Source organism: Phragmites australis, chromosome 13 (assembly GCF_958298935.1).
Source record: "Phragmites australis chromosome 13, lpPhrAust1.1, whole genome shotgun sequence".
NCBI classification, from domain to species: domain Eukaryota; kingdom Viridiplantae; phylum Streptophyta; class Magnoliopsida; order Poales; family Poaceae; genus Phragmites; species Phragmites australis.
Genome location: NC_084933.1, coordinates 17794501 through 17813146, shown reverse-complemented (window position 1 = coordinate 17813146; position 18646 = coordinate 17794501). Strand labels below are relative to the sequence as shown.

Genomic DNA, 18646 nt, shown 5'->3' with positions numbered 1-18646 from the left:
CCACTACACAATCAGGTATATGCGGAAAAATATGCACAGGACCAAGAAGCATTCTTTAAAGACCATGGTGAAGCGCATACTAAACTGAGCAATCTGGGTGCAAAGTTCGACCGTCCTCAGGTCAGTGTCAGCGTATCATCCTTAGTTTTCCTAGAAAACCATCCTTTTGCATCTTGCACAAATAGCAAAATTCAGTTGGCAGAAGACTCCTTCAGAGAAAATCGTTGGTGATTTGCTTTTCTTCTGGCAAGCGGCTAACCTTATCGTCCTTCTTTTCTCAAATTAATCCTGCAGGGATTCTCATTGGATGATTAGTTCTGCACCGGAGCCAGAGCCCGTGAAGCAGGCAAATAGTCTCCTAGAAAAGGTGTGTACTCCCTCCCGTCGCCAATTGGTAAACAGTTCACTTGGCCATTTAGTAAAACCGATTCACTCCATTACTACCCCTTACAGGATCAAAATACATTGTCCTCCTTGCCATACAAGAGGGAGCAGTTCCCAACTTCTCATCATACTACAATATGGAAATCTTCCAACTTTATCTATATTTCCGAAGCTAGTTTTTCAAATAAAAGAAAAGACACGGCAAATAAATTTCAGAGCCATCGTGTGAACTTCCAAAGTCTCAGGCAGTGCTATCTGCTCAGATGTTTCGTTTCTCTCTCACATGATGCTTTGCATGTACTGTCAATTCTCCACTAGTCAGATGGTTCCCTCTTGCACGGGGTTGCTGCTACAGCCTACAGTGAACATCAGATCTGCAATACTAAACTTTTGGCCCCTACCTCTGGAGCAGCTGCTCGAGTGCTACATAACCAGGAGTAATTTTCATCGGCCATGTTCTCGGATTTGTCCTCTCAGGCACAGAGAATCTTTAAAGCAGTGATGGGCCAGCTGGGCATGGACCGGGTCCACGGTCCGACCTGGACTCGGATCAACAGATTGGACCGGCTGGCTGGTGGGCGCTCACCACTTCTGAGAACAGGGTTGGACAACAAGACATCATCGAGACAGCAGCTGTAGCGGACGCTGCTGATAGGCTGCGGCGACGAGCGCGGCATTAACTGATCTCCGTCACGTGCGCGCCACGTGCCGGGCACCAGCAGCTCGCTTCTGTCTTGTGGCGCAACAAGCCAGAGCCCAAAATTGCAAACAGCCCGTCGCGGGGCCGCGTCCAGTCACTTTCCCGGTGACTATAGTAGCACTTACCGTTCCTTCCCGCCCAAACGATCAGTCATTTTTTTCTACTTCTTCTTTAACGATATAAGAATAAGTAACAGAGATAGTAACTCATTCGGTTTGGGACTAACACTTTCCTTAAGTATCCCAAATTATGAATACATCAGAGCATGTATAATGGGCACGTGTTTATTGAAAAAATCAGGATTTTTTAATTGTAGTAGCACAAATGCTTAGATAGGGAGTAAATTGTTTATTTATATCAGTGCTATAAAATAGTTAATCATATTTAAGTATACATAGTCTTTGTTCATATTAAAAATTATAATTTTTAAACATATATAGTATTTATTTATATTAAAAATTATAATTTTTATGTAGGTGTTTAGCACTATCTTTCTTTAAACATCTAACCCTAAGTATTTATCATTGTTCATGCCCTTGTATGATTTCGAGCCTAGGTTAGTAACAAACATCACCATTTCCAATATGCAACTATCTTAGTTGATTTTTTTTACGGTATATGACTACATATGATACGGTAAGATTCCTATAGATAAATTAATACAAAACAAGGTCTTCGAAAAGAGGCATGTCCATCAACTAATCCAAAACATAGTAAAATAGGAGAAATATTAGATTTCACTCCCTTGCTAAGATTTCGCACGGATTTGGCTCTCCCTTTACACGCCCGATGATAACAAAACTGCGTTGAGCAAGTTGTGGACATTGTTTTGATCCCCATAAAGCCACGGTAAGCACACACCCGGTGATCCAAACCCCCGGAAGACTTCATAGCTTTAGACCAAAACACGAAAAAGGCGGTACCCGGGCGCCTCGCAGGAAGACGACGACGACGACCCACCAAAGCAAGCCCACGAGCTCCCCCCTCCACCCCTCACGAGCTCGTGCTCCCCTCCTCCCCCCTAAACCCTAGTCCGCCAAAGCCCGGCTCCGCTCCGAGCTCCACCCGCCGCGGCGCCGCAATGTCGTCGTCGAGGTCCACGCGCTCCAGCATATCCCCATTCCGATCCCGCCGCTCGGCACCGGCGTCGGCGTCGGCAGCGCCGCCTCCTCCACCGGCGCGAACCTCGTCGGGCGGCCGACCGTCCACGCCGTCCTCGTCCTCCGCGCGGCCCACCACCCTGTCCTCGTCCTCCGGCGGCCGCCCCGCCACCCCGTCCGCCGCCTTCGCGCGCCCCACCACCCCGTCGTCCTCGGCGCGGCCCACCACGCCGTCCTCCACCGCCTCCGCGCGGCCCACCACGCCCTCGTCGGTCTCCTCGCGCGCTGCGGGGAGGGCGCCACCCGTGGAAGCCGCCAATGCCAAGGAGAACATCATGGTGACCGTCCGCTTTCGGCCCCTCAGGTGTGTTTCTACACTTATTTACGGCGCTTTGTGCTGTGGTTGGAGGGCGTGAGATTTTGGGTTTCGTGTGATTTGAGCTGGGTGTTTGTCTCATGCATTTTTGTGTTTTGTGGTGTAGTCCCAGAGAGGTCAACAAGGGGGACGAGGTGGCGTGGTACGCGGACGGTGACAACATGGTGCGCAACGAGTACAGCCCCAGCATTGCCTATGCATTTGGTGAGTGCTCTTGATCTCATTTCGGTGCAATACTACATTGCGGAATAGGTGATGATGCGAAAGAATTATATTATTTGTTCGAAAAAGGAGATAAAATTGTTTGATGACTAAAGCTCGTTCTATTGCTGAGACGAGGAATAAGGTCATTTGCTATGATACATTTCGTAATAGAGTTGGCAGTAGAAGCTCAAATTTCTTTTCTGGGGTATATCAAGGAATGAGAATGTTCATATATTGTAGCAGACTAGCAGTAGAGTTAGAGTGCAGAGTTTTCAAAGTTAAAACAATTCCTAGGATCAGAATTTGAAAGAACAAAGTGCAGCAGATTTTTGCTTTATACTGTGTGTAACTTTTATTGATCATGCATGCTTTACATCATGCAAACTCAAGAGCGTGATGAGATTTCCATGCTTGTTAGAGGAGTAGCCACAAATGGTAACTAGTAAATGTGGTTATTCTGTTATTATTTTGAATCTGAGGTCCTGTTCCAGCCAAAGAAATTTTGAAGTCAGAGGTAACATATACTTAACAAGTATAGTTATACTCACCTGGTCTGTGAAGTTTATTGAACCCTATGCATATTTCTTTGCATTTGTTCACTTTTCCAGATAAAGTTTTTGGCCCTGCTACTACAACTCGCCATGTATATGATGTTGCAGCTCAGCACGTTGTAAGTGGTGCCATGGAAGGAATTAATGGTATTTTCAACTCTCTTTTTGTTTCTAGAAATATTAGTAATGTTAAGTATGAAACCGGGAACAGTTGTTACATGCCTGTTAGTATTTTAAATGGGACAAATTTGGTCGATGGGTTTCTGCCACAGCCGCATGTTAAGTGGACTTTGGAGACATTAGATTTGTGCTATATGACCTGATATGGGGCCCCTGTCATAGTCATAGAATCTTGGGGATGAAGCTCCCTGTCCCATTTATATCCTTTGAAAGTGCTACCTGTTCTTATTGCTCTCAAAATTTTGTGTAGTCACATAGCTGGCTGGTGTTACATGCTTCTTTTTGTTAAAACCACCTCTGCTTTTGGTTAGGATGTATAGCATTGCTGGAATGCTGGTTGCTAGTTCGGTGGTGCCACATGCTTTCTTTTACTCTAGTATATATACTCTGAGATTATTTGATTTCCTAAAACCAGTTTGTTCCTTACAGGCACAGTTTTTGCATATGGCGTTACTAGTAGCGGGAAAACTCATACCATGCATGTAAGCTTCTGCTTCAGTGTTATGCCTACGCATCTATTATCTTTAACACCTCCAGTGATGTGCTACTGTTCATTTGTTTGTTCAGCATGAGACATGGTTTTTATTGTTCAGTATATGGCTATTATCGTATTCTGCTTCTTATGGTATTGTTCATCAAGCTAGTTAAGAAAATCAGTTTTCACACACAACAAGCAGGGCGAAAAGTTTTTAGCAGTTTCAGTACTGAACTCTCTCACAGTATACTTCGAATATTGTTTCAGGGAGAGCAAAAGTCGCCTGGCATTATTCCATTGGCGGTGAAGGATGTGTTCAGAATTATTCAAGATGTAATTTGTTCATTTCTCTATGAACTGTAAAAAAAAAAGGCTTGCATGACATTGTGATTTCTCTTGTTGACATCAGACACCTGGACGAGAATTTCTTCTGCGAGTTTCATATATTGAAATATACAACGAGGTGACTTCTCTTATCATGCCATGCATTCGCTTGCTACTGCTTCACAACAACAAAACCACTTACAATTCCAGCTCCAAAATGTAGCGATGATTGCATATATAGAGAGTATCTCCTGCAGGCCAGTTTATTTCGTATCCATATACCTGCATGATGACCTGACCAGGATGTTCATCCTGCTCCTGATTATGATGCAATTGATATGCTTTCTGATGTTATTATTCAACTCCAGTCCCTAAAAGTAATGAAATGTAAACCATTTTAAAGTGCTAATAAAATATGAAATTAAGTCTTCTGGTTTGTAACTCAATTGAGAAACTGTTCAGGATTTATTCACACTTTTGGTTTTATCCTGGTCACTTTGCAGGTTATCAATGATTTACTTGACCCGACAGGACAAAATCTCAGAATTAGAGAAGACACACAGGTACCTGGTGTTTATTATAATCTATTTCATGATAACTCAGGCATGTTCATATAAGTATACAGCACATAAAGTTACACTGTGTGATTTTTTTAGTTTTTTTATATCAGTTACTGTATATTCATCACTTATCCGTTCTTCATTTACTTTGTCTATTGGCCGGTTTCTTTTTTCTCATCTCTCCCTGAGAAAGTTCTTTTCAATAATTGTGTAGATTTAAGTCTCCCTTCTTAGTTGATAATTATTGTATGCTTATTATTTGCATTGCTCTATTCATTCAGGGAACTTATGTTGAAGGGATTAAAGAAGAGGTCGTTTTATCACCCGCACATGCGCTCTCTCTAATAGCATCTGGAGAAGGTATCTTCTCATTATCAAGAGAACATCCTTCGATACTTACCAGCATACTGTTGCTACAGTATGATAAACAAAAAGATTAAACTACACACAACGATTACACTAGCACACAGAACATGATTAGACTCTTTTGTCTGTACCTTACACAAATCTGAGGTGTGTGCCGAATTGACCACTGCAAGGCCTTTGCAAAGTTTGTCCCAACAAGTGTCTACCCGCTAAGGTTTCATTGCCACGTAACACAAATATCCTTAACAACAGAAACCCCCTCTTGCGCCTTAACGTTCTAAAGAAATTCCATCCATTCCCCGTTCCACCACCTACTCTACACTATGTTGTGAGAGAACTAGTTAATTGGTCAGGTCTGTCCCATACTAGGCTTGTGGTTGTAATGTAAAGCTCGGTCCGATTGCACAATGAGCCGGTCCTTAATCAAATTGAGTAAAACTACCATCCACTTGCCCTTGGCAACCAACCCAACCTCTTGCTCAATTCACTAGTCCGTGTTGCTAAAAACATCACCAATTTTATCTCATATTGCATAGAACCATTATCAAAATTATTATACCAAGTGTGATCCAACTCCCAAGCATGGCTAAGCATTACTACCCTTGAACCCACCAAAACCGAAGCGACAAGGTAGATGTGAGAAAACTATGGTATAGCCTAACTTGGGTTTCTCATTTACAACTATAAGCATGCAACTTTATAAACAAAAATATTTAGAAACATAGGATCAAAATGCATCAAGAACAACTTGCCTTCACCTAGTGCTCAGCGAGATCCTCAAACTCCTGGTCCTGAAAACCTGCAAACTTCTTCCCCTGGACGACGGCATCTAATCGCAAAATAAAACAAGGCAATAAACACCAAAAGCCAAGAACAAGCCAAAGGCACTCAAAATAACTCATTTTGTTATTTTTATGATTTTTGGTGAATTATCGGAGAAGGAAACGATTAGATTGGAGTTGCGAGGGTGGAGATATGGCTTTGGAAGGGTGAAAGAAGAGCATAAGAATTTTCTAGAGGCTGCTGGTATTTTCTAGGATTTTTCTGGATTTTCTAGCAATTTTTAGGAATTAAAGAAACACTAAAAAGAATTAAAGTATATTCCGAATTATGTTACTAAAGAAAAACCCATTTTATGATTTATTATAATTGTTTACCAATTTTCCAGAATTAGAAACAGTAAGGAAAACCAATTTAAACATTAAAACAATTATTATAAAACATTATTAAATTATTTATTTAATATGTAAAAGATATTTAAACAGAAGTAAAACATTTTATTTTATTTATTTTAACAAATAAAAACATTTTAAAACATTTTTCTAATTTATTAAAGAATTTACCAAATTTTTCTATAAAAGAAAACCTATTTTCAGGATTTATTGGATTTTGGGGAATATTTTTCTACCGAAAAAGATTTTATTGTGCAAGGCTAACATCAGCAAGGGGATTTAAAAAGAAAACGAAAAGGTGACGCTGATGTGGCATGCTGACACGGCACAATGGGGCTGACTGGGCTGCCACGTCGGACAAAAGCGTGTGTGGTGAGGCTGACTCAGTGGGTTTTATTTAAATCTCGGCCGTCGGACAAAAGTGATCTAACGAAGCGAACCAGTATCCTACGTCATGACCGACGAAGAGAGATCCAACGGCAGGCTGGGCGACGTCGGCGACGATCTCCCGCAATGGCGACGTCAGCGACGATCTCCCGCAGCGGCAACATCATCGACGTAGGCGAAAACGTCGTTGTGATGCCCCAGCTTCGACGACGAACGTCGAAGGAGCATCCTAGGGCGGCGGAGAGTTCATTTTGGGGGCGTATTGGCATCGGGATGTAGTGGAACGACTTGGCGTCAGTGGAGGGCGGCGACTGGTGCTTAGCGAGATAGCTCCTAGGTGGCACTTTGTGAAGGGAAGTGATGCGGAGAGGCTCAAGGTGCTTACGAAGGGGTTCACATAGTCTTTTATAGCCTGGAGAGGCGAGGTTCAAGGTGGGCTAGGGTTCGGCAAACAGCGGCAATTACGCGCGGGATTTTCGTTCTTCAAGCTCTAAACGGTCGCGTGATTTCTTCTCCTTTCCATCTTGGCCGTGTAGTCACGTTGTGATTTCTTCTCTTTTGTCGGTGCAAAATCGATGGAGCTTGCCGGATGCAGCACAGAGAGAAGGGAGGGGGCGAGGTAGAAGGCGACCCTGTCATGTGGGCCCGGTGTGACAATGAGAGGAGGCGTGATGTAGGCGTGGTGCAGTGCGAGTGACTAGGTCGACGCCAGCGTGGCCTAGGGGTGGGGTGCACACGCGCGGGGAGAGGAAGGAGGGGTTGGGCCGAGGCGCTCGGGCCGGGACGTGTTGGAGCACGCAGGGGGGAGAGGGAGGCCGGGGAGAGCGGCTGGGGTGGCTTGGCCGGATCGAGAAGAGAGGGGGCAGCCTTAGAGAGAGGGAGGGAGGGAGAGATGGGCTCAGCTAGGGAGGGTGTGCGGGCTGGCTGAGAGAAAAGAGGGAGAGGGGGAGGTTGACCTGGGGGAAGATTTTTTTCCTTTTCTTTTTGTTATTTCTATTCCATTTCTATTCTATTTCTTGCATTTTCTTTTATCCCTTTATTTGGTTTATCACAAAAAGACATTGGGGATGTTTTTCTTGAGAAATTTTTGTGTAGCAAAACTTGGGCTGTTACATGGAACCTAGATAATATGGGTAGTGTTGAAGTACAATGCCCTCGTTTCCTCAATAGCTTTGGCTTTTGGATGAACTGGTAGTTAGATGAGTCTCAACATGTTCCCTCAAATTTTCACCAACTGCATCCAAGGATTTCTGATTTTCTTCAGTCCCATGGGGGTTACTTTGTTAATGCACAAATGTGTATTAGGATTTAGGTCCACAGTGTATATCCATTATCTTTTTGTATTCTATTACTTGTACATGTAGAGTATATATATTGACCTCATCACCTTATTGGTCTCGATAATCAAGAATTAGCATCTCTCCAAAAGATAACATACTTCATTTCATATTCCTCCGTTTTTTAAATATAAAATTCATACCTACAGCATGTGTATCTGTCTCTATATCTGTTTGTGGGTTATGTGTTCCCACAATTCCTTGATTGATATGTCTTTGTACACCTTGGAATCAAGTGAGGCTAGTACTGAATTACTGATGCCATTGCTTTCTACCAGAGCACAGACATGTTGGGTCAAACAACTTCAATCTTGTCAGTAGTAGGAGCCACACTATCTTCACACTGGTAACCACCCCCAACCCCCTCCCCTCTCTCTGTGGTTCATTAAACCTGTGCGATGGGTCAATTATGGTAACCACTTTAACAAGTTCATGAGTGCTCTTGAGTTAACATACACATTTAAGGGTGTATACCGTATAGTGCAGTTTACTCCAGGTAATAAGTACAATATCTAATTCTTCTTTTAACCCGAACATTTGTTAAGTACTGTTAGTCACTTAGTTGATCTCAAACTCTGCTGTTTCTCATGATGGAAGCTGTTTTCATGTAGACTAGATTAATAACTTATTATAGTTAACTCAGGTGGAGTTGTTAAACTTATACTGTTACAACATGTCTGCAGACCATTGAGAGTAGCCCCTCTGGTGAAAATGAAGCTGAAGAAGAAGTCAAGTTGTCTCAGTTGGTAATTCCTCTCCAGTATGCTTATACTTTCCTTCTCTTTGAGGCATCTCACATATTATCTGTGGGTACTTAGCATACATGAATTTTGTTAGAATATCTCGGGCATCTACATGCTCTTATGATGTCCATTTATATCCTTGTCAGAACTTGATTGATCTTGCCGGTTCTGAGAGTTCAAAGACGGAAACGACTGGATTACGACGCAAAGAAGGTTCGTACATAAACAAGAGTTTGCTCACCCTTGGAACAGTAAGTATCCTTATCCTATGTTACTAAGAATCTCTTGTTATTACGATTTTATTGATAAATACAGAGAAAGGTCAACTTCACGACCCATTAGTAGAATTAACTTGCAGGGATAATTGTGCCACTTACCGACATAATGTGTTCCTTTTTGCATGATTCTTCACCTAATTGTCGCGACCTGGATTTATTTGCTAGTCTTCAAATATGAATGGCTAGTAGGGAAGAATACTGGGGAAACAGTCACTTCTTTTGTTCATTTATTTGGTTCTTCTCTTGGTAAATTATTGTCGACATTTTCCTTGCAGGTTATTGCTAAACTCACAGATGGTAAGGCTACTCATATTCCATATCGAGACTCCAAGCTCACACGCTTACTTCAGTATTCTCTGAGTGGGCATGGACGCATATCTGTGAGTAGTTCTCTATGTAGTGTAATCTGTTTTTTTTTTTTCTATCTTGCTTTATTCAGAACCTTTTCTTTTCTTTGTATTCCATCCTAGAGCAAAAATGTTTCTATATGTGCATGTCATACTACGTGCATAGAACAACCTATGGTGCTATATCCTGACACTTATCTTTCTCACAGCTTATCTGCACAGTTACCCCTGCTTCCAGCAACAGCGAAGAGACACATAATACATTAAAATTTGCCCACAGGAGCAAGCATGTCGAAATAAAAGCTTCTCAAAATAAGGTAAATAATCAATTAGCCAATATTATATTGTGCTTATTACTAATGTCGGTGGATTTCCTTTTCAGATAATAGATGAGAAGTCTTTAATAAAGAAGTATCAAAAGGAGATATCCTACTTGAAAGAAGAGCTGCAGCAACTGAGACGCGGTATAGTGGGAAATGGGTATACTCTTCCGACGGATCAAGAGGATCTTGTTAACTTGAAACTTCAGGTTTGCTTTACATCTTCTTCGACAAGTAATGGAGCTCTTAACTTTTGGTGAATTATTTTCGTTTCCTTCTTGTTTGTTGGAAGTTATCTTTTACAACTGTAAGAACATGCATATGAAAAAAAAAAAACACTGCTAGAGTAGCTTTTGCTTTCATCTCACCTGCTTATACGCTAGGAAATATTAATATATTTATTTTCTTTTCTGGATGACACCATGGTACATTAAATGGGACCTTTCCCTTTTGGGCATTACTTGTTTGTCATATTTCCATCCAAATAAACTAATGTATTTCTTGATATTATTTTTGCGCGACAGCTTGAAGCTGGCCAAGTCAAACTTCAATCAAGACTAGAACAGGAAGAGGAAGCAAAAGCAGCATTGATGGTTAGAATTCAGAGGCTAACAAAATTAATATTGGTATCAACCAAAAGTTCGATATCCTCAAATGTTCCAGGAAAGACTAACCTGCGTCGACGGCATTCATTTGGGGAAGATGAGGTTTTAGCCCAAGCCCTCTTTGCCAGCTTGTTTGGTTACAACATTTTGTTTTCTTAATCCAAATCAGCACAAATTTTTTGCGAACCTTAAGAAATATAATGCAAGTCGGGATCAGTACCTTTTGTTTTGTGGATTAATTTTGAGGATGCTATTTATGTTGCTTTTCTTGTCAAAGCGATTAAATTCCATGGAAGTTGCATCTTTATTTCTGTATAATATGTAGCATTGTGAGGCTACTGCCTGAGATTGTACTCTTGCTGCCTAAAACACAAGTAGGAAACTTATTCATGCTGTGTGTACCATATTTGGGACAAACAGCATCTAACTGAGATTGTTTTCCCCAAATTTTCCCGTTTAGTTGAAATGTGTGAAAGCATAGTCATTCACTACTGGATTTGCAATGTGCCATGACACCATGGTGCACATTCCCTTATATGGGATGCGGGACACCCAATCAGGCTTATAATCCCATATGGAATTTTTGAGGATGTAGTGCCTAAGATATTCACGCAATAGGAACAGATCTCATCAGGACAGCTTTACCTGAAATGTTCAAGTTACAAACTGAATGGAAAATGAAAAGTTGCTCAACACCATAATGACTTCAGTTTTGGAAGCATTTAGTAATATTGCTCTTTTGCTTTTGGCATATACATAGCACTATTCCTGCATAATTTATCATTTTCAATGTATTGGAATATACTGATTGTTCTCATTCTATTCGAAATTGCAGCTTGCTTATTTGCCTGATCGAAAGAGGGAATACTTCATAGATGATGATGATGTTAGTCTTGATTCAGAGCTTTCGCTTGAAGGAAGACTTGATTCAAACAACCCTGATGAGTCAATTAGGTTTGACAGAAGGAATCGCAAACGTGGAATGCTTGGTTGGTTCAAACTAAAGGTAATTTTTTGTATGGATTATGGATAACATGAAGAAAGGCAGCTTATGCCCCAAGTTTCTTTGTTATGTCATATTGCCACCATCTATTTTATGTTCTCACCTCTCAAGGTGTTGCATGGTCTCTATATCATATGCACTTAGCTCTCACAATTGTTCAAAAAGGAGATTTTTTCAATTTTTAGGAACGCTATGGCTGGTTTTATTGCAACCTTGTCATCCATTTATTCGTTTTATACATGCTTTGTCCTCTTGCATTTGCTTAAAAAGATATGCTTTGCTCGCAACTTTAAAGTAGTACAAATAGGATTCACCTGCTTGGAGCCTTTATATATTAATATATTCTCACCTTTTTCTGCTTGCATATTAAGTAATCAATTATCTTTTATGGTGTTCTGTATACCTTGATGAAGCAGTATTTATGCTGTACTTGGGGTAGTCTAGCTATATTGATTATCTGCATGAATAATTAAATACATTAACTTATGCAGAAGTCCGACCAATTATCTGGACTATCACCTAGTGCGGATGGTGACAGCACTGCTAGTGGCTCTCCTTCCTGCTCTAGATCATCACAACAGAAGAACCTTCTGCTTGACCTGAAGGATGGTCGAAGGAAATCTATGACTAGGAAAGGAGATGATCCGTCACTTGTTGATTCTTTTCTTGAAAGGAATCAGGCTGGTGATCTGTTTAGCGCTGCATCCAGAGCACGACACCCTCTGCCGGTGAGTCAGATTCCTAATTTTACTCTTTCACCTCATCTTCTCTTTCCATTTTTCTACCTACTTCTGCATCAACCGTGCATTACATTTCCTCTATATCTTAACAAGCAACTTAACTACCACAAGCCATGTTACGGAATATGAAGGGAACATCTGTGATAAATTGTAACTAAACTCTGGTACTTCTTGGGTTGTTGCTTTCTGGGACAATGGCACTTGGGTGACCTTTCTCAGATCTTCGGGGGATTGCTGCCTATTAAGGGTAACGTAATATACCACACTAAAGCAAGTGAAAGAAGCTGCTGAGTGGATTTGGGTCTGAAGTTATGATAGAATTTGACTTCATGCTGTCTCTAAAATTTTGGTAGTATCATGTAGTCCCTATTTTTCTTGACTGGCTGCCTCTGGCCGGGGAGCAGCATGCTTATGATTTCCTTTCTAATATGATAAATCCAATCATGCTATTTTGGTCTTAGTATCTTGTTCTGCCTGCTTACTTTTTGGTGGTTTTTTGCTATATTCATCGACACTGAGCCATGTTACATGCATAGAGTGGAGCAACAATTGTGGATCAAATAGATCTTCTTCAAGAGCAGGTCAAAATGCTGGCTGGGGAAGTTGCGCTTTGTACGAGCTCACTCAAAAGGTTGTCAGAGCAAGCGGCCAACAACCCTGACAATTTTCAAATTCAGGTAAAATTTATCTGGTGGTCATTTTTCTAAACCAACTAAGCATATTTCTGTGGTAACCTTCCTTAGCATGTTTGCCTAGCCCAATTTTGGTTCATTTACCAAGTATATCTTTTTCCCTTTATGTCTTCTGCTGCAGGAGCAAATTGAGAAGTTGAAAGATGAAATCAGCGAAAAGAAATCACATATACATATGCTAGAGCAGCGGATGGTGCAATCACTAGAAACGACTGAAGGCCCAGCAATTAAGACTGAATTGTCCCAGGTAATAATTCCTGCAGTGGCTACAGGATGATAAGCGGTGAATTTTAACTTCATCTTAGTTTGGCTTAAAGACACCTAGACCACAGGGAGATGACATTCCCCTGGCTTTGTCTTAAAGAAGGGGAACATTGAATCCTGGCTGGCCAGGAAACTCACTAAAACCAGTTCTCAGAGAGGTACCCACAATTTGCGAGCACATGGGTTCGAGCCGGGTGGGTGGCCTCCTCAACAGGAAACTCTACCGAGCTATCGCTCACTTCCCATCTTAATTTGGCTTACAAGAAACTTTGTACCAAGTATCGTTTGGGCATATTCTGGGTATTGCAGTAATTCGGTCTAATTTCGTTTTTCTTTATCCTTTCACTTACTATACTGTGAGCCAATCTCACATGTTCATATTTTATCTTCTGATGGTCATTTTCTATGTCAGTTATCTGACAATGTTGTATAATCTGATGTTCACACAGACCTTTTCAAAGTTGAGCTCACAATTGAGTGAGAAGACATTTGAACTGGAGGTTAGTCCATTGTCACTTTGTCTGATATTTTTTATTTATTAATGTTGGACTAATTACTATTTTTATTCCATCTGGTGGTTTTTCTAGATAATGTCTGCAGATAATAGAATTCTTCAAGACCAGCTACAAGCAAAGGTGAGTGAAGGGTGGGTGCGTAATTTTCTTTTCCCATTGTTCAACAAATCAAATTGATTTTCGTTTCCTTGTTCAAACAGGCAACGGAAAATGCAGAACTCCGAGAAACAGTTGCACAATTAAGGCAAGAAATTAGTAGCTTGTTGAAGGCTGCCAGAAGCGAGGATAGTTTTGCTAGCTTGCAGTCTAGTGAACCATCAACGACAAGCACTGATCCTAGGGATCAGGCAAATGAAATCTCGAATCATGCAAATATTCCCTCTAAAACAACTGGAGAAAATGAGTCAGCATTAATATCTCAAGTGCTCATGCAGGTAAACAGCGTAGGCCCCTCACCCCTCACCTTCCACTGTAATCAATGTGCTTCATCTACGTTTTATGATCTGTTGATTGAAACCTAAAAGCGGTGCTGCAGGCTTCAGAAATTGAGAATTTGAAGCAAGATAAGTTGAAGTTGGCGGAAGAGAAGGTGGAGCTGGAAAGCCGCAGTCAAAAACTGGTTGAGGAATCATCCTATGCTAAAGAATTGGCAGCTGCCGCTGCAGTTGAACTAAAAAATTTGGCAGAGGAAGTCACCAGGCTTTCTTACGAAAATGCAAAACTGAATGCAGACTTAGCTGCCACGAAAGAGCTAACTGCATCAGTTTCAAGGGGTAATATCCATAATGACACTAAAGGACGTGATCATGAGAGTGGAATTCTAGTTGAGGAGTTGCAGAAAGAGTTGGTTGCTAGTTGTCGAAGGGAAGCTGTGTTGGAGGACACTCTGTCCCAAAAAGTCCGGAGAGAAGGTGAGCTTCTAAAGATGGTTGATGATGCAAAATGCCGTGAGCATGATTTGGAAAACGAACTGGCAAGCATGTGGGTTCTTGTTTCAAAGATAAAAAATGAAAGCTCCCAAGAGGATTTGTTTGAATTCAAAGCAAAACAAAACGGATTTCACTCATCTAGGCCTGATACTGGTAGAGTGCCAAGGGAAATGCTAGCTTCAGGCAATGGGAACTGGGATGGCCTCAGTACTTTGGAAGAAGCAAGAGCTGCATACACTTTTGAAAGAAGGCGCTGCAAAGAATTGGAAAGCGTCGTGTCTAGATTGAAGGTGATTCTGATCTCTTATCCTTGCAGTAATTTTTCCAAGTAGGAAGAATGCAGCTCTAATATACTTTTGTGCTCTAAAATTTCTGAAATGCAGCGATCTAGCTTCTTGTGTTTCCGTTATTCTGATGTGAGTATTGCTTTTCAGGGTGAGGATATCAAGGGTTTAGATGTTAAAGTCCTTGAAGAGCTACAAAATTTCCATGTAGAAGCACTATCAAGGATTTGCCAAGAAAAGGTACGCCCTTCCACTGCGACGTCCCACAGCCCACAGCGCACCGCACACGTAATTGAACACGCCACCCCCATATGTAACCGTCTCCCCCCTTTCTTAGCGTCTCTGTTCGTGCTCTGCAGATGGCGAGTCAGGTGCTATAGCAGGCATTCCTTGTCCTAAAGCTGAGAAGCCGCTTTCATTCGAGGTCACCTCTTCGCAGTTCCAGCTGATGTCTCCTCATTGCCGCAAGCAACCTCGATTAACCTGCATTTGGACACTGATCGCCTGCGTTTAACCGGACGAAAAAGAAGCGAAATGTGGTTAGACTGCAGGCGCTGATCTTTAGTGAACATGCAGATACACTCTGCTGTACAGCTAGATGAACCAGAAAGATAGTGGAAACAGGAGTACCGGAATATGTATTTACCGGTAGGAGCTAGGAAGGAAGATGCCGAAGGCGGAGTTTCTGTATCTGAACCCTACTCCGCCCTTAATAACTGTAGAGCCGAACGGATTCCGCTGTAGTTTTGGCGCCTTACTGCTGCTTTGACGCGTGACTGCAGTGTACTTGACGCCGTGCTCGCCGTGAGTTTGACTTCACCGATCAGCCGGATATATCTCGCCAGGCTGCCATACGGGTTTACTGCTGTTCAAGCCACGGATTATATACACAGTTCGTCATCTCCGCAACCGAACGTTCGTGCTCCAAATGACCAAAACTCGCCATAACCACCGACCGTGGCTCCTGTTGTACGTATAGGTCGTCCTCGCCGGCGATAGGCCGACATGATGACTTAGCGTTAACCCCGGTGCCCGGCCATCTGCCGCCAACTGCTCCGTGGCTGTATGTGATCATGTAAAGTGCAGCTGTCATGTACACGCAGGCCTTTGACTTCGGACGTCCATGGCCCCTATGTGGGTTTAAGCCTTTGGTGGAGGCGATCGGTACGTCGGTAGTGGTTATAATCAGATCAGGTTGGGTGCAGTTGAGAGTTAGTGTGTGTAGGTACAGTATAACGATCCAGGTTTAACCTGGGCTACACAGGCAAGTTCAAACTGCGTGAACGATTCCCTCAAAACAAGAAAAAGGAGTGCGAAAGACTGGACGGATAATTATTTTGTCTTGGACTTGTGAAAGACTGACAGGCCAAAAGGCTCTCCAATTTGAAGCAGAACCTGTTGAAATGGAGCCCTGGTTGAAACTTCAGTGCGCTGGTTAATCATGGCTGTCCTGACTCGTAGTGGACGAGAAACCTTTGACCGTTGTTAGAAAGGGTAAAATGTGCCGGGCCAAATAACAAGCCGGCTTGCCTGTCCTGTATTTGTTTGACACAGTTCACGGTCCTTCCATACTTCCATGTGCTTTTGGTCTGGGAACGGAGCATTAAGTCCGGTTTCTAATTTCTTGTGTCGTATTGCTGCCTACAACGTTCAGCACTTCGAAGAACGGCAATAGCGTTCTTACCTCTATTTTAAAGTGCATTCGTGATTTTACTCTCTTTTTTTGACTTTATGATTTTATTTCTGTTTTTCAACTGAAACTTGTACTGGCCTCTATTCCTCACGTGATGATGTGAACTTAATTGTAAAAAGACATGTATACCCTTTCTATTGCTAAGTACTTTGTGATTTTGCTTCTGTTTTGACATCAATCATTTTGACAGATTTTGAAAAAAAATGACAGTAAAACTTGATCAAATTTGTATATATTTTAAACCTAACTGGATTTTGATAAATTTTGATGGAATTTTGATTGCATTTTGACACAATTTGCATATAGATTTGTTAGATTCCTCTAAAGTTAACAATACTGAATAAACATTGAGAACTATAAACTCTTGACGAGGAGCATTGCCATATAAGACAATAATCATCTGTAGAAAAACTTTATTGATACAAGCAATAAAATCTATGCAAATATCTAAAATAGATGGAAAATCCCAACTTTATCATTTTGACGTAAAAAGAAAAAATACATCCTATAATTCATTATAATTTGTTAATATGAATCACATAAGGTACTAATGCTAACTACAATAACACACTTACTCGTGTGCCCGTCTAACGTCTCGTGGGGGAGGTACTGATACCACATGTCGATACTTGAACTGTCTCTATACACGCTCAGGAGAATATTCTTTCACGTTATTCATAAACAACAAGAAGCATCTGGTCATTCATAAGTCTGAGTCACACCAGCAAGAGGATACGAAGAGCCTTCTAGTCACGATTTTGTCCACTCGTGCCATACGCTATGGATCCCACTCCACGAGATCAGCGCTAAGGACATACATATCACTGTTCACCCGGGAGTAACTATCATGGTCTTGCTGCTGACTCCATCTCAGTCTGGTACGAATCCACTGATACCCCATCGTAGGTCTCATGTTATCTGTAACACCATCGAACACGGGGACTGGATAGTGGATAGTAGCTCTTGAGCACCCAAGGTCGACAAACCGGGAGGTACTTCCAGGTCCATAGCTATCAGTGGTGTAGGTAGCCTGTAACAAATCCCTTATTCTTTGATCGCTAGGTTTCCACCGGTCGACCAGACCTATGAATAGTGGCTCCTCAATCGCGGGAGAGGTGTCCTGCCACCACCCGTCATGGGAGCTCCCATCATGAGAGCGGAAGGTAGTTGCCCTGCTCATGTGAGTGGCTCGTGAAACCAAGGGTCTTAATCGTGTGGAGACTCCGGGCTCCCAACGGAAGTAACTACGAAAGGTATCCAGTACATATACCGAGTTAGTACCAAATTATTATGGCAAATAAAAAGCACATATAATCGTGGTACCTGTTGCCCTGTGAAAATCATCATTCCCATATGGTTCTCGTTGGACCGCTGATGAAGAAGCTCGGTAAGACCACCATGAGCCATGACAATGATTTTAAGGTTCACGATTCAATAAATAGGTGAATACAAAAATAGAATATATTACAAGCTTTATGGTTCAATAAATAGATGAATAACCAACTTCATGGTTCAATAAAAAAATAGCATATGTGATGTTAGTACCATACGATATATTACAAAATAAGTTGTACAACTAATAGGTGAAAAACAATTTAGAGTACAAACCATGTCTTCGAATAACTTCAAAGAACAAACTAAATTGCAATAAATCTAATACAGTATAGTTCGATTGTGGCCTGCTAGTTTACTGTTAGGTCGGGCAAGTCCTCCTATCATGGTCAGGTTGTTTGCAAAGTTTACACTTGCGCAGGCCGTCAACAGCATATGCTTCATCCATCTCACCTTGCAGCCTCGTGGCTCTAGGCCTTTCAGGATTCGTGCGTCGTGCTTAGGGATAAGGTACCCACTTAGGTCCCTCGATCGCTTTGTAGCTACTTTCGATATTGAAGGATCGCATCTTTAGAAGCTATGTGTTCCTTAGTACATCGATCATTAAGTACAATGATACGTATGATCTGTCATTGTTACCCATGTTTCTGTTAGCGGCTAAGACATGCAATCATGAGATATGGTGCAGTTTAGCTTATTGCATGTGTACTTCACTTCATGAGGCCTAAGTTAAAATTGTTGTACGGTGTCCCTTGCGCTATAACCTAAAGCATACCTATAGCGGC

General features: G+C 41.8%; 1 protein-coding gene across 1 annotated transcript; it reads left to right on the top strand.

Moving 5' to 3' along the window:
- The first annotated feature begins 1760 nt into the window (after nucleotides 1–1760).
- On the top strand, nucleotides 1761–15627 carry LOC133888521 (kinesin-like protein KIN-7E, chloroplastic). Its single transcript, XM_062328796.1, has 25 exons — nucleotides 1761–2548; nucleotides 2667–2764; nucleotides 3373–3462; nucleotides 3925–3977; nucleotides 4238–4303; nucleotides 4380–4433; nucleotides 4798–4857; nucleotides 5136–5214; nucleotides 8395–8462; nucleotides 8800–8862; nucleotides 9006–9110; nucleotides 9413–9517; nucleotides 9694–9801; nucleotides 9867–10013; nucleotides 10329–10511; nucleotides 11245–11415; nucleotides 11904–12140; nucleotides 12689–12829; nucleotides 12966–13091; nucleotides 13558–13608; nucleotides 13696–13743; nucleotides 13824–14057; nucleotides 14159–14842; nucleotides 14987–15076; nucleotides 15196–15627. The coding sequence occupies exons 1-25, from the start codon at nucleotides 2166–2168 to the stop codon at nucleotides 15214–15216; spliced, it is 3465 nt and encodes a 1154-aa protein (XP_062184780.1). The 5' UTR covers nucleotides 1761–2165; the 3' UTR covers nucleotides 15217–15627.
- The last annotated feature ends 3019 nt before the right edge of the window (nucleotides 15628–18646 follow it).

What these genes read in the sequence shown, in the direction of transcription:
- LOC133888521 (XM_062328796.1), top strand. Translation starts at nt 2,166, where the DNA reads ATGTCGTCGTCGAGGTCCACGCGCTCCAGCATATCCCCATTCCGATCC. An exon ending in ATTCATTTGGGGAAGATGAG is followed by an intron (nt 10,512 to 11,244) that starts GTTTTAGCCCAA and finishes TCGAAATTGCAG; the next exon opens with CTTGCTTATTTGCCTGATCG. An exon ending in GAGCACGACACCCTCTGCCG is followed by an intron (nt 12,141 to 12,688) that starts GTGAGTCAGATT and finishes TTACATGCATAG; the next exon opens with AGTGGAGCAACAATTGTGGA.